The sequence below is a fragment of the Manis pentadactyla genome, chromosome 3 (assembly GCF_030020395.1).
Source record: "Manis pentadactyla isolate mManPen7 chromosome 3, mManPen7.hap1, whole genome shotgun sequence".
Taxonomy (NCBI): domain Eukaryota; kingdom Metazoa; phylum Chordata; class Mammalia; order Pholidota; family Manidae; genus Manis; species Manis pentadactyla.
In genome coordinates this window covers 213263258-213276294 of record NC_080021.1, presented here as the reverse complement: position 1 = coordinate 213276294, position 13037 = coordinate 213263258, and the positions used below count along the sequence as shown (strand labels likewise).

At 59.1% G+C, this 13037-nt stretch overlaps 2 protein-coding genes across 6 annotated transcripts in view; one reads left to right on the top strand and one right to left on the bottom strand.

The window, feature by feature from the left end:
- Positions 1–5374, bottom strand: part of LMX1B (LIM homeobox transcription factor 1 beta) — a 79449-nt gene extending 74075 nt beyond the window's left edge. Inside the window, exons 1-2 of one of the 2 annotated variants that reach the window (XM_036913921.2) lie at positions 4876–5374; positions 3853–4039 (exon numbers count right to left, since the gene is read on the bottom strand). In XM_036913921.2, the coding sequence (XP_036769816.1) occupies positions 3853–4039; positions 4876–5014 (326 nt within the window). In that variant the 5' untranslated portion in view covers positions 5015–5374. The remainder of the gene's footprint in view (positions 1–3852; positions 4040–4875) is intronic. The other variant, XM_036913922.2, reaches the window with a different exon arrangement.
- Positions 5375–5653: 279 nt separating this feature from the next.
- LOC118926659 (uncharacterized) lies at positions 5654–11068 on the top strand. Of its 4 annotated transcripts, none has more exons than XR_008996636.1 (4): positions 5654–5807; positions 5921–6045; positions 6714–7123; positions 7588–11068. XR_008996636.1 is itself a non-coding variant. In XM_057499038.1 (4 exons), exons 3-4 carry the CDS (start codon positions 7154–7156, stop codon positions 9460–9462), a joined length of 912 nt encoding a protein of 303 aa, XP_057355021.1. In that variant the 5' UTR covers positions 5675–5807; positions 5921–6045; positions 6714–7153; the 3' UTR covers positions 9463–11068. The 4 variants fall into 4 exon arrangements, 2 of the variants coding, with proteins under 2 accessions (XP_036769818.2, XP_057355021.1); XR_005030573.2 differs by having other exon boundaries at positions 5660–5807; positions 6714–8562; positions 8677–11068; XM_057499038.1 differs by having other exon boundaries at positions 5675–5807; positions 6714–7679; positions 9077–11068.
- Positions 11069–13037: the final 1969 nt, after the last annotated feature.

Below are 13037 nucleotides of genomic sequence, written 5' to 3'. Positions count from 1 at the left end.
GAAAGAGCAGGCAGAAGAGGTTGGAGCCTGGCTTTACTCTCCCCCTGGGCCACACCCGCCCTCCAAGGGTGCTGGTACTCTCAGGAAAGGTGAGCCTCCCAGGAAGGCCTTTCCCGGTGTAAACACTTCCAAGGGAAGGAATGTGCTGGGAAGAGCCGGGCTGGGCCACTGGAGCTGCAGCCAGCTGGGGTAAATTAAAAAAAAAAAAATCACCCCAGGACTTAGCTTTTGGTGAAACTCAATCAAAGCCTCGATGCCCCCATTCTGCCAAGGTGGGCGCATCCTACCTGGGCAGGGGAGCCCAAGGGGAAGCTCCGTGGAGCCCTGGAACCCTTCTGCGGAGAGGCGAGGCCGCCCCAGGCAGGCCCGGCCGGCGGAAGGTTGCCGCCGGCCCCGGAGGCCGAGGTGGGAGCCCGGCCCGGGTAGGAGCCCCGCGCCTCTTGGCTCACGCAGGCTCCCGCTCGCACCCCAACGAGCGTCGGGTCGCCAGGCCTGGGAGCTGTCTTACAAGCGATCAGACTCCATTTTGTGACAGATTTTTGGACTCACGCACCGACCCTCCCCTCTTCCGGAGCCTCCTCCAGGAATTCGCCACCTCCTCAGGACAGAAACCCTTTCCAGACGAGCGACAGACAGCAAGAAAAGAGAGTTACATAATTATACTTGGCCGAGCCGCCAAGAAAAAAATGGGGGAGGTGGGGACTAGGTTGTCATTTTTTTTTTCTCGTATGTTCTCCGGTGGAAGGAGAGAGGTGTTCGTGATTTTGTGTTCAGAGGCCGAGTTTTTCTCCCGGTTTCCAACCGTGTTTTCTGCCCGAGAACGAGCTCGGGCTGCCAAGGGGCCAGAGCCGCTGGCACAGGAGAGCGATCTGATGCTTTTTCTCTCTCCTTTTTTTTAAAGAAGGAGCCCCTCCATCCCCTAAAAAATACATATGGGAAAAAAGACGACTTTTCGAGTTATGCGTGAAAATGCCCAAACGCCATGGCCGGCGCGCGCTCTGCTATGCCGGTCCGGGACGTGCGGGTGGACTTTATCAAACGTGATTAAATGCGCCCGAAAGTCAATTAATCACCCCTGTGGTGCGTAAAATAACGTTGCGCTTCTGGGCGTCCCGGATCTTTTAAACAAATCGAAAGGAGGAAGAGACGCTTAATGAAAACAGCTACCTCTTTCTAAGGACCGAGCCCGACAGCCCCTCTCTGGCCAAGGACACATTTTTCAAAAGTTACTGGAGGGGTGGGTGTTATTAATTTCCCAGTACCGCTGACGCACAGACTGGACAAAACCGAGGAACCACGTTTTTTGCGCCCACTTGCCTGGGTTCTTGTCTGAAAGGCATTATACACAGATGCGATAAATACGCATCTGCGATCCTCAAAGGAAAAAATAAATCGTGAAATATATTTTTTGTTGTGCAAAGAACACAGCTTTCCAGGGAGCCCCTGCCTGCCTCGCTGTGCAGGCTCGCCCTGGGAAATACTGAAGTGCGACCCATCGGGGTATTTGTCCCCAGGAGTGTGTTGATAACAACCCCTCCTCAGCCCCAAACTGGTCCTCCCAGTGCTGATACCTAATTGGCCCTATTGGAAAAAAGAGAGGTGAGGGGGGAGGAGGGCACCTTGAGGGGCCTAATGCCCGCCTGGAGGCTGCAGCCCTCGCTGTGGGACCTAGACTGGGGACTTGGGACCTGAGGTTTGCCCAGGGCCAAAATTCACTGGCAAACCCCCTCCCAGCTGAACTAAAGTCAGGCGCCTTTTCTTTTTATTTTTTAAACAAATATACTTTCGACAAAGCCGTAGCAAATGTTTAATTGTTTTGTAAAAACCAGGGGTTTGGCCGCTCTACTCTAAGGGAATATCCAGTTCAGGTTTTGTGACTATGGTTCTGTGCTATGGAGAACCAGGAGCATCCTCTCCTGGTTTTAGAGAGAAGCTCCATAAACGTCTGAGGCAAGGAGTGGGAGAGAATGGGCAGATATGTATGTATGAGAGGTTGGAAAGAGTCCTTTCAGTATGTAAAAATTTTTTTTCAAAAATCTGCACAAATGACTTGGAGACCGATTTCCAGTTTCCTGGCCCTCCTGTCTCCATTTGTTGAGTTGTCCAGGCCACTGGCTGAGCTGAGTGGGAAATGGCACTATCAGAGCTGAGCTCCGAGTCAGGCAGGCAGAGCAAGGTGAGGGGTACAGATAGGCAGGATGTGGGTGGGCTGGAGGCTGGTGAGCCCCAAAGCCCCGACCAAGTCTACTCAAGCTATTTTCCTCATTTTATTCATGCTGCTTAATCCTGCCTGTGGCCCAGCTGATGGTGGCCTTGCCTTCCCCTGGAACGAGATCGTATCAGTCCGGGGCACAGCACAAACCTGACCAATGGCAATGTGCCTACCCTGGTGCTCCAGACAGAGGGGGAGGCTTCAGTGGGGGTCTGGGACCAGCACAAGAGCTGACTCTCTGAACTGGACCCCTATTCCTGCCTGCGCAGAGCCCTCAGCCAGCAGGAAGAGCAAGGCACATAAAGCAGCTCCTGCTGGGCCCCCAGACCAGGGCCGCACAGCCAGGTTAGGTGTTAGCATGGGGCTCAGCCAGGGCCTTTCACAGCTGAATCCAACACCCTCTTCCAGGGCTCTGGCCTGCACTCCCACTATTTCTAGGCCTCAGCCAAGCACTTGGAAAAGTAAGGAGAGGGCACACAGCTGCTCCACTTCCCACCAGGGCCTGGATTTAGGGACAGTCCCTGGCCTACAATCATCACCAGGCACTGGCAGCCCAGGAGCCTTGGTGGGCACATACCACCCTCTCTGAGCCCCAAACTGCCTGAGCAGCAGCCTGCTGCATCCCCATCTGAAAGGGTTTTCCAGGCCTCACTAGAAAGTTCCCACAGGCAGCACTTGTCTCTGAAATGTTGCCCTGGGGATCCCCACACTCCTCTTTGGGCTGTTATTCCTCTCTGCTTCTCTACCAATCACAGTGCCAGGCACAAAACCCAGAGGGCCAAAAGAAAAAAAAAATCTGTAACTATTCTTCTCTGTCCGGCCCCTTGCCAGATGAATCCATAGTCCCAGCTAAAAACAAAAGTCAGCAGGTAGGGCTCAACCCACAGTCTCTCGCCTTAACCCTGAGGCGTGGGCTCCATCAGGGCAGAGCAGGCCACCCGCTCCCCAGTTGCATACACACTGCAAGAAAGAAGGCCTGTTGGGGACGGGTGACTTGGTCAGCACCTCATCTCCACGGGGAGCCCTGCATTGCGGTTTGCCACCTCTTCCCAGACAGCTTCTCCAGCCAACCAAAATTATAAGTGCAAAATTCCCGCATGGAACGGTTTGGGGAGGATTGACACCCTTTTCTCTCCATCGGGGACCAAGAATGCAGCCGGGAGCCTGGCAGGAAGGGGGCATCTGGGCTGCTCAGGCCGTTCAGCACCCCTACTCCACCTCCTTGTTCCAGGAATCCCAAACCCTGCCTTTGAGCTGGAGAAGCACATCGCCAGGGCCTGGCTCCCTGAAGCATTGCTTTCATTTGGAAGTCATTTCTTGGTCCCCATTTCAGGCCTCAGTGGGGTCAGCCCCTGTCCCACGATGCGGGCGTGGCATCCCCACGTTGGCCCGGGGCCTTGTCCTATACTCCAACTAGGGCAGTTTCCCCGCACAAATAATGGCAACTAGGGGCCGCTGGAGGCTCCCGGCCACCCCACCAGTATCGGCCAGGCTGGGATGGTTCGCCTCTGCCGGGAGACGCTCAGACCGCGGAGCCCTCGGAGCCGGCGGCAGGACGGACGCGGGCCCGGTCTGGCAGTGGGGGGCGGCCGGGCTCGAGCGCCGGGCGGCGGGGAAGACGGAGGACGAGAGGCTCTTACTGTTGGTAGTCTTGTTTGCAGTACAGTTTCCGATCCCGGAAGTAGCAGCTGGTGGTGAGGGCTTGCTGACACGCCGCGCACTGCAAACACTCCTCGTGCCAGGACGACTCGTTGACTCGCATCAGGAAGCGGTCGGAGATGGGCCGCTGGCAGCCCTCGCAGACGGCGGGATGCGGGCAGTCGGAGCCTGCAGCGCACAGGGCGAGAGCCGGGCGGTCAGCGCCGACCAGCCCGGCCCCGGCGTCCCGGCCGCGCGGTGCCCGCAGCCCCGGCCCTACGGGCGAGGGCAGCCCGGGAGCGCCGCCCGCCGCCTGCGCTCCCCTGGCCACCGCGCCAGGAGCCGGGCAGCCTCAGCTAGTTCGTCCCAGTCCGCGGGCTCCGGGGCGGAGAGGCCGCGGGCCTCAAGCCTCGGCTCGGCGCTGCGCTCTCCCCTTCTCCGGAGATCCAGCGCTTGGCGTTAATATATATGGGAACGAGCACCGCGCGGGGTAGCCGGCTGGGACCGAGACAGGAGAGGTGAGGCTGGGGCGCTCGCTGGCTGACACGCCCCACAGTGGCGTTCGTGGTCTTCGGTCCCCAATCTCCCCAAAACCTGTGTGCTGGGTGGCCCAGAGGACATTTTTCTCTTAGAAGCTCACCCTCACCAAGTGACCTGGCACCACTCCCAAGCTTGCCAAGGTGACTACTGGGTCCTCTATCACCCTTGCCACCCAGTTTTTTACCCCTTCCTGGAGTGGCAGCTCTAGAACCGAGGCCCGGGGAGGATGGAGGTGACAGCTGGAGCTGTCCTGTCCTCCCTCTTCCTACGTGGTGTCCCTGCATACCGCCGTCGCCTCAGGATGCCTGTTTAGGGGTGCCTGTTGCCCCCCCCAGTAATCATTCCGATTCTTTTCTCTATGCCCCGCACCCCCACATCCTGCAAACCATTTCCTTTATCCGTTCGTTTGGACGCCTGTGTCCACCTCCGGAGGACTTCCCTGTCTCCTGCCCATGGCCACTTGGGCGTTGCGACCCCGCACTCACCCAGCAGCACCCCCAGAGTGGCGGGCCCGGGGCGCAGGGCGTGCTCCTCCATCTTGATGCCGTCCAACATCTTAGCGCAGTCCGTCTGCCCGCGGGGAAAGCACCTCTCCAGCGACTCGGGACCTGTTGCTATATCCATGAGACGCGGGGCACGCTGCGGGCCCCGCCGGCCAGGATGCTTGCCCGCCCGCCCGCCCGCTCACCGCCGCCGAGACGGCCCGGGAGCCGGGGAGGTGCGGCCCCCGCGGGGATGGGGCTGTGGCTGGGGCCGCCGGCGTGTCCCAGGCGAGCGCGGAGGGGCGACGCGCTGGCCCCGGGCCCCGGCGTCGTGAGGGCGGGCCCGGGCGGCTGCAGTCCGCGCCGCGTTCTCCCGGGCACTCGCAGCCACGCGCGCCGGCTCCTCTGTCACCTGCTTGTCAGCCCCGGAGCCGGGCTGCGGCGGCGGCGGAGGCGGCAGACGGAGCCGCGGGGAGGAGGCGGCAGCGGCGGCGGCGGTGGCGGCGGCAGCGGGCGGGGGAGGGGGCGGGGGTGCAGGGGCGGCCCCGCGGGCTGGGGGGGCGCGGGTGGCGCAGCGGGGTCCCGGGCGGGGCGCAGCGGGCCGCGGGGCTCCGGGCGCGCTCCCCGCGCTACTCCAGTGCCATGGTGCGCCGGGGGAGCGGCTGGGTTTAGAGCTGGGGCTGGCGGCGGAGGGATACTCCGGCCGGGAGCCGCCTCACCCCTCTCAAACTTCCTGACATTTGAACTCATTGGTGCGCCTCGTATCCCTGCGCCGGGATGAGCCGGAGGCTCCACGTCAAATAGTGCCGTCGCCGCCCCCCCGCGGGAGGACTCCCCGCGCCCCCGGCGTGTGCCCCGCGCCGCGCCTGGCCCCGAGCGCGGACCGGACGCCCCGGCCAGGCCGAGCGCCCCGCTGGCCCCTCGCCGAAGTTTGAGTAGCCTTCGAAACAAATCTTTCCGCCACACCCCTTTGAAAAATTGATTTGGGAGTTGGGGAATGAAGGCTTTTTTTCTTTCTTGCCTTCTTTATTATTAATATTTTGTAAAGCTTCAGCGCTAAGAGGAGTGGCCCGAGCGAGGCCAGACTGAGCGGACCGCGGGGAGCGCAGCGGCTCCACCAGGGGACGGCGCCGGTCCGGAGAGGCAGCCCGGGAACCCCGACTGTCGGCCGAGGTAGGTCGCCCCGGGCTGAGTTGGCTTTCCCCAGGCGGCGGCGCCTTCCGGGGCTGGTTTGGTCCGCGGAGAGGGCTAGCTGCCGCGGGTGAAGACAGGGACCGGCAGCCGGGGAAGGCTACTGGCCCAGGATTTGCCAAAGGGGACCCTGGCCCAGGGAGGGAGGGAAGGATGGGCCCCGGATTTGGGGTGAGGGCTCCAGGAATCTTTAGGAGGGGCAGAGATTGAGTGAAAGTTGAGCGAAGATCCTGGAGGGCCCTGGGATCGAGGATGGGGGGCATTGGGCGTGCGAGGAAGGTCAGGCACGGGTTCAAAAGGCCGGAGAGGTTAGAGGACCATTAGATCTGGGAAAGGTGTTCTTGGGCAGCGGTGGGGGTCAGTGGCCGAGAACCTGGCCTGGCCGGATTTGGAGTGAGAGGCAGTGGTAGGGGTTGGGGGCCCCGGCGTCCAGGACTGAAGACTCCCGAAGACAAGAATTAGGCTGCTTGAAGGAAACCGGACTGGCCACTGGGATAGGCTACCTTTGGAGGCAGAGGGACCCCTCCAGGGGTCGATAGGCCGCGCTTGCAGGGACAGCACCCTGGCTAGTCTGGGCAAAGTGCGCCTCGGCACTGGGGAGCTAAAGGCCAGCGAGACCGAGAGACCGACTCCGGCATCTGCCGCGGCAGGTACCCACCTGGCCTGGTACCGCGCTCGGCGTCCAGGCCGCTGCGTCGGGCTGCAGTGCACCGCGCCCGGACCGTCTGTGTCTTCGGACCCCTGGATCCCCACGGAGGCGCGGCTCGCCCTGGAGCAGGAGGGCTGATGCGTCCCCGGGACAGGCGCTGGCTGCCCCCGCGAGCCTCTGCGGGGCAACCCGGCCCCTCCGGGAGCGGAGCAGCGGCGCGGAGCGGGGCGGGGGCGGAGGGCACGGGAGGCGGGTCCCCTGACCCCGCTAGAGGCGAGAGGGCGGATCGGATTTGGAGCCTGCGGGAGGCTTGGTCAGAAGTGGCCCCCTGTGCCGTGGGGCCCCGCGCAGGGGCCCGGCTTTGTGGAGGATTAGAGGCTCCCGCCCCACCCAGTACCTGCGTGTGTGTTGGTGGGTATCTATGTGTGCCTGTGCGTGTCGATGCTCCCGCCTCTGAGGTTCTTGCGTGCCTGTGCACCCGTGTCTCTGTGCACAAACAATATTTCTGTGTCCCTGCGACTATCTGGGCTCCGAGCAGAGCAGCGTGTGAATCTGTGTCTATTCCCCTGCAGGCATATATGTCTGGGTGTGAATCTGCAGGTCCTGCCATGCCTCTGGATCTTCTGTGCTTCTGTAGGTCTTTGTGTGTACCCCTGTATCTGTCATTCTATGCGGGGGCACAGGTCTTTGTGTGTCTCTCAGTCTCTGTGGCTGGAATCTTTTTCTGCTTATGCGTGTCTTCGTGTCACCTTTGTGTATCTGTGTGTATTTCTGAATGATTCTGTGTGCTCTCATGTCGTTCGGAGTTTTTGGGTTTGTGTGTGTGGCTTTGTGTCTACATGTATTTCTCGTGTCTTTGTTGTGTCTGTATCCAGGACGGTGGATGAGTGGAAATGGAGTTTCTCTCAGACGCCCTTTGTCCCCTGGCCTTGCGCAGCCTGGAAACCCCAGGCCGTGAGCTCTCGAGGTAGGACCTGGGCCTGGGCCGCCTTGTCCGGGCATCTGGGGCGGGGCGCGGCAGCTGCCGGGAGAAGCCGGGCGGGTAAGGTTCAGGCGTGCAGAGCCGGGAGGCGCAGAGCCGGCGCGGGGTTGGCAGACCCACCGGGCGCATTCTGCCCTCTGCTGGCATTGCTGCGTCTCTGCACCAGCTGCTGTAGGCGAGAGGGTCCTGGTTCCAGGCCCACACTCTCGCCTGCTTCCGAGCGCAGTCGGGTATCCTCTCCTGTCATTGCTCTGCAGACTCGTCTAGGACCCCAAACTTTCTGTGCAGCGTTCCGTTCTCCTCCTCCGTCTCCCACTCCCTACTTCCCTGTGCCGGGCCTCTTCCTCTCCACACTTATCCCTTGGCTGGACGGGGCCCCTGTAGCCTGGCCTCCGAGGCTTCTCTGTCCCCGCGCTGGCGTCCAGAGCCAAGCAAGGGCCACCGACTGTGCCCAGGGTCGTGTTTCCAGGGCCGCAGAGAAGCTTGGCACATCGCCCCGGTGCTCCTGCCCTTGTCAAAGCCCACACCACCAGAGCTCACATCGAGAGGGCCGACGTGAGGGGCCAGACCCAGCAGCGGGTTTCTCTTTCTAGTCTGGGAGTCGGGCTACCCAGACCACAAACCTGGAGCCCCTCTCCGGGTCCCGCTCACTGTCCATCCGTACCCGCACTCCCTCCCGCGCTCCGGATTACCCTATAGGTCCTGGTCCTTGTCCTTTGTCGCCGCTGCACGGCCCCTCGCTCCCCCAGCGGAGTGAGCGGTCCCGGGTCCTTCGTACAGACGCGCAGAGGCCTCGGGTCTCGAGCACAGCCGCGGCTTCTGGGCCTCCCACCGCATCCCTTCCCCCGCGGAAGAAGCCGACTGCACGGTAGGATGCGGGCCTAAGCCCAGAGCCGGGTGCTGCCAGGAGGCGGCCAGAGGCACTTTGCCGGCCCCGACCGGGAGCGCTGAGATCAGATACGCGCAGAATCCCCCCCGGCAGCCCTGGACCCCAAACCCCGACGGCCGCTGGCACCCGCACGCACCGGCGGATCCGGGATTCTCTCTGGTGCGGATCAGCGGCAGAAACAGCCTCAGCTTTTCTCCACCTGAGGAAAGACCAAGCCAGCCGTTCAGAATTGTTTGGGAGGAAGCAAGCATGAGAGGGAAGCTCTAGGCGGGTGTATCAGCTCCCCTTAATCCTGCGGAAACCCCATTTCCACGAACCTTTCTCTATACCCCTTTGCTCCTGTCCTTAGGGCCGTGCACCCTTGCGCCTGCCTGTGCTACTGGCCTCCCATGAGCACAACCGTAAGACCCGTGCCCCCTGTGGGGTCCTGTCCGTTCTCTGCAGGACTATGCTTCTGACCAGAGCTGAAACAAGGTCCCCTCCCTGTTTACAGCCCTAGGTGGAGGCGAGGATCCCCGGCGGGGGTGGAGTACCAGGCCCAGCTCCAGCCCGCCGGGTGCGGAGGAGCCTGAAGGCACAGACCAAGGGCTGCAGGACCTGCAATTACACCCCGCCCTGAGAGCCAGACCTGCCTCAGCTTCCCCCAGCGCCCCTGGCCTGGGCCATCTTCAGATAGCGGGAGGCAGGCAGACTGGACCAGAGCCGCCCCAAGCCATGGGCTGGATTGGGGGCTGCCATTCCCGGGATGCAGGCCGGGATTCCGAGGCCTGGGAGCTCCGGAAGTGCAGCCAGACAGCACCGGCAGACGCTGAGTACCTGAACCTTCATTCTGAGCTGGTGGTGACCATGTTCGGGTCGATGGTTCCCAGCTGTGCTTGACCCCAGGACACAGAGGCCAAAGGCTTAGGCCCCTTCTCAGCCAGCAGAGAGATGGATGTGTGTGATAAGTAACCTGGCCGCCTTCCCACAGCCCAGGGAAAGTGTCTGTGGTCTTGTGCCTGTGGAGGGCTCGCAGAGACACTAACCGTGGTGGAAGAGAGGACTGACCAGGCAGAGGTCCAAGCTGGGTCCTTTGGACAGGGGGCCAGGAGCGGGTTCTCACTCTCCCATCTGGGCTTTCTAGGCTCCTGAGAGAGGTGGCAGGGGACAGAAGTCACGTCAGAGTTTGTTGGGGAGATGGAGTTTATCTCCGAGGTTGTGTGCGAGGGTGCTACGCAGGGATTTCCAGCCCCAGCAAAGTCCTGTCCTTCCTGCAGCCCAGCCCCTTCTTCAACTAGCTGATGGGGTGGGGGCAGGGGTCCTCCGGCCACAGACTCATGACAGTTCAACACAAGGTCTGGGCCATTTGTTATGAGATTCCTTCCTGGTCGGTCAGGAGATGAGATGCGCTGGGATCCAAAGGCTGCTATCTGCCCTCAGGGCTGGGGAGGGACAGTGCCCTGGCCAGGTGCCCAGGGCTAAGTCTTCCACTGGCCAGGCAGTGGTTCAGAGGGGTCAAGAGCAGATCTCAGGGGATCACCCAGATCTGGTTCAGGATCTGCCTGTGGGGTCTCGGCAAGTCTGGCTTCCTGATCTGTAAAGTGTGCATAACAATACCACTCAACCCACCAGGCTGTTAGAGAGGATGGCTCCTACAGTGCCTGGCACATAGTAGGCCTCTATAAATGTTTGGTGAATACTTGGATAAAAGGGAGTCCCCAGGGCTGGGGAGGTCACAGGTGCCTCCTCCTCTTCCTCCTACCAGGGCCTGAGCTCAGCCATCTGCCTTCTTTTAGGGCAGGTGAAACTCAGATCCAGGCACCTGTGGGCTGGGCACAGGAGAACCCCCACCCGCAACCTGACCCATGCAGCAGTGCCAGACACCCACCCAGACAGCCCCTGCCTCCTCCACGTGCCCTGGCTGTGGAGCCTGGGGCCTAGGGAAGCTTTGGGAGGCAACAGAATTAGGAGCGTCAGGCCAATGCACCAAAACTGACCGGGTGGGACTGTCAAGGTGCTGTTTATCTTTATTTTTTTTCACAGCTCGAGAATCTTTAAAATTTTTTCTTATATTAATTTTTTTAAAAGCTCAAGAATCTTTGCATTTCTTACCAAATGGATGGGTTGGGTTATTTCAGCAGCCCAGCTAGAACCAGGGGCTTTCCCTCCCAAGGACCTGAGCCAGAACAAAGAAAAGGCCCAGGACTGTATATGGAACCATAAAAGCCCCATTAGGACACTAAGAATAACTTACAGAAAGACATTTTATATGAATTGGACACAAATTCACAAAAGCAAGGAAGTTCATTGGTCTCTACCCTGAGGGTCCATGGCTGGGGAAGGGGGCTGCGTGTGATGCAGGGGCCAGCACCCATTCTATTTGATCTTTATCTTAAATGTACTTCAAAATGCTTGGGATCTGCAGAATTGGAGGTTTGCCCCTTCCTGTAATTACTGGGTGTCTATTAAAGTGTTTATGAGTGTCTGTGCAAATAAATGCATATGATGAGCATTTGTTTGGTTAGTGCCGCTTTATGTAGGAGGCATGTGTGTCTTCCCTTGGCGCTCAGGAAAGAAAAGAATGAAAATAAAAAATAAAACCAAGATATCGGGACCAGGTGGAGGGGTGGAGCCCAGGCAGTCTCACTACTAACCACCACCCCTCTGTTGGCCGGGGCTCAAGGGCACCTGGGGTGCTGCCAGTTGAGTTTGCTGCCTTTGGGTTTCCCCCATGGAGTTGCTCGGGGCTGGGAGGCAGGCTTGGGGAGATCCAGATTCTAGGAAGGCTTTTTTGGAAGCAGAACTCTGCCTGCCCTTTCCATTACTGTCCTCTGGGTATGCTTGGTGAAGTAAGATGTATCATAAACGAGGGTGAGGTTTCTGGGTGTCACTTTATCATCCGAGTGGCAGGGTATGCCTGTTTCTCCAGCATTTGAACTCAGCAAAATCTGGCTGAGAGGCAGGGTGAACGGAGATGTGGCTCGCCAGCCATCTCCAGACAAGGCAGCTATGGGGGTGGGTAGGATGGGCATTCTTCCTGTGTGGCTTGGGAAGCAAGGGTGACCCTTAAGGGTGAGGAACCAGTCCAGAGTGTCAAGGGCTTAAGTCACCCCTGCTCCCGTCTCAGGTGTCCCAGCTGGTGCCCAGGATGCAGCCTGCAGATACATTCAGTTTGATCCATGCTTCCTGTCTCTCCTCCCTGTACCACTGTCTTGATTTATTCCTTCTAAAACTATTCTAGCATTTTTATTGAAATATAGTATACATATAGAGAAGTGCACAAAGCATAAAATTATGAAGGGGGCACACTCATGCCCCCGACACCCAGATCAAGGGAGAGAGTGTTTCCAGCTCCTCAGAATCTCTCCTTATGCCCCTTCCCAGGCACTACCCACCCCTCCTCTAAGGAAACCATTACCCTGGTTTTTATCACCACACGAGTTTTGCCTGTTTTTGAATTTTATGTAAGTGGACTCTTATGGTCTATATTCCTTATCATGGTTTAATTAAAAAATTTGCATGAAAATATGGATTTTTCTCCTGAAAAATCAGAGGTCTGATAATTGTGGACCCTCATTCTGGAAGTGTGGATTATGTGGAGCTGAATTGTGCCTTCCCCCCTCCCCCACTGTATCCCCAGTGCCCACACCAGGCAGGACAACCCCTCTCTTCAGTTTGCCAGGGGGCATTTGTGTTGCTAACTTCTGTTAGCTATAGCTTCCTCCCCATCTTCAGTCCCTCCCCAGGAGGAATTAACCACATGCACACTGGGGCCACTGGGGAAGTATATCCAGAATCGTCTCTCATCTCAGTCCCTCTATCTGCATCTAGTGCTTTCTGAGGTAGAAATCATGAGACCTTTTAACAGGTGAGGAAATCAGCCCCTCAGAGAGGCGAAGTCACTTGCCTGGGGTCACACAGCATTGTACGTGTTAGATCCTGGATTTGAACCTGGATTGGCCAGACTCCAAACTCCAAGCTCTCGCCACCTCCCCACACCGCTCCCCTGGGCATCCAGGCCCAGGCGTGAACAATCCCCTCCTGCCTCCTTCCAGCAGGGAGGAAGCTGGACTTTTTCCAAAGGAAACGCTGGGAAACACAAAACCCAAAACAGAAAACAGGGCAGGGATGGTTCCCAGGCCCCAGCAGCCTAACCTCGGGTGATGCAAGTGTAGTCTGGGATGGGCTGGTCTGGACTGGTGCAGCCTCCCCCAGTACATCAAGGGAGGCCAGCATCATGCCATTCACTGAGTATCTACCACATGCCAGGTGCTGCCTGAATACTCACAATGCACCTGTGAGGGAGGGATTATTATTTAGCCCCACTTTACAGTTGGGAAGACTGAGGTTCAGAGAGGTCAAATGTCTTGCCTTTGAACACAAGTGTAAGTGGCCAGGGTGGGCTTTGAATGTGCTAAGTGTGACTTCAGTGCGTTTGCTCTGTGCACATTGGCCCATTCTCCTTGGCTCAGCCC

What these genes read in the sequence shown, in the direction of transcription:
- LOC118926659 (XM_036913923.2), top strand. Translation starts at nt 7,154, where the DNA reads ATGCTCCCGCCTCTGAGGTTCTTGCGTGCCTGTGCACCCGTGTCTCTG.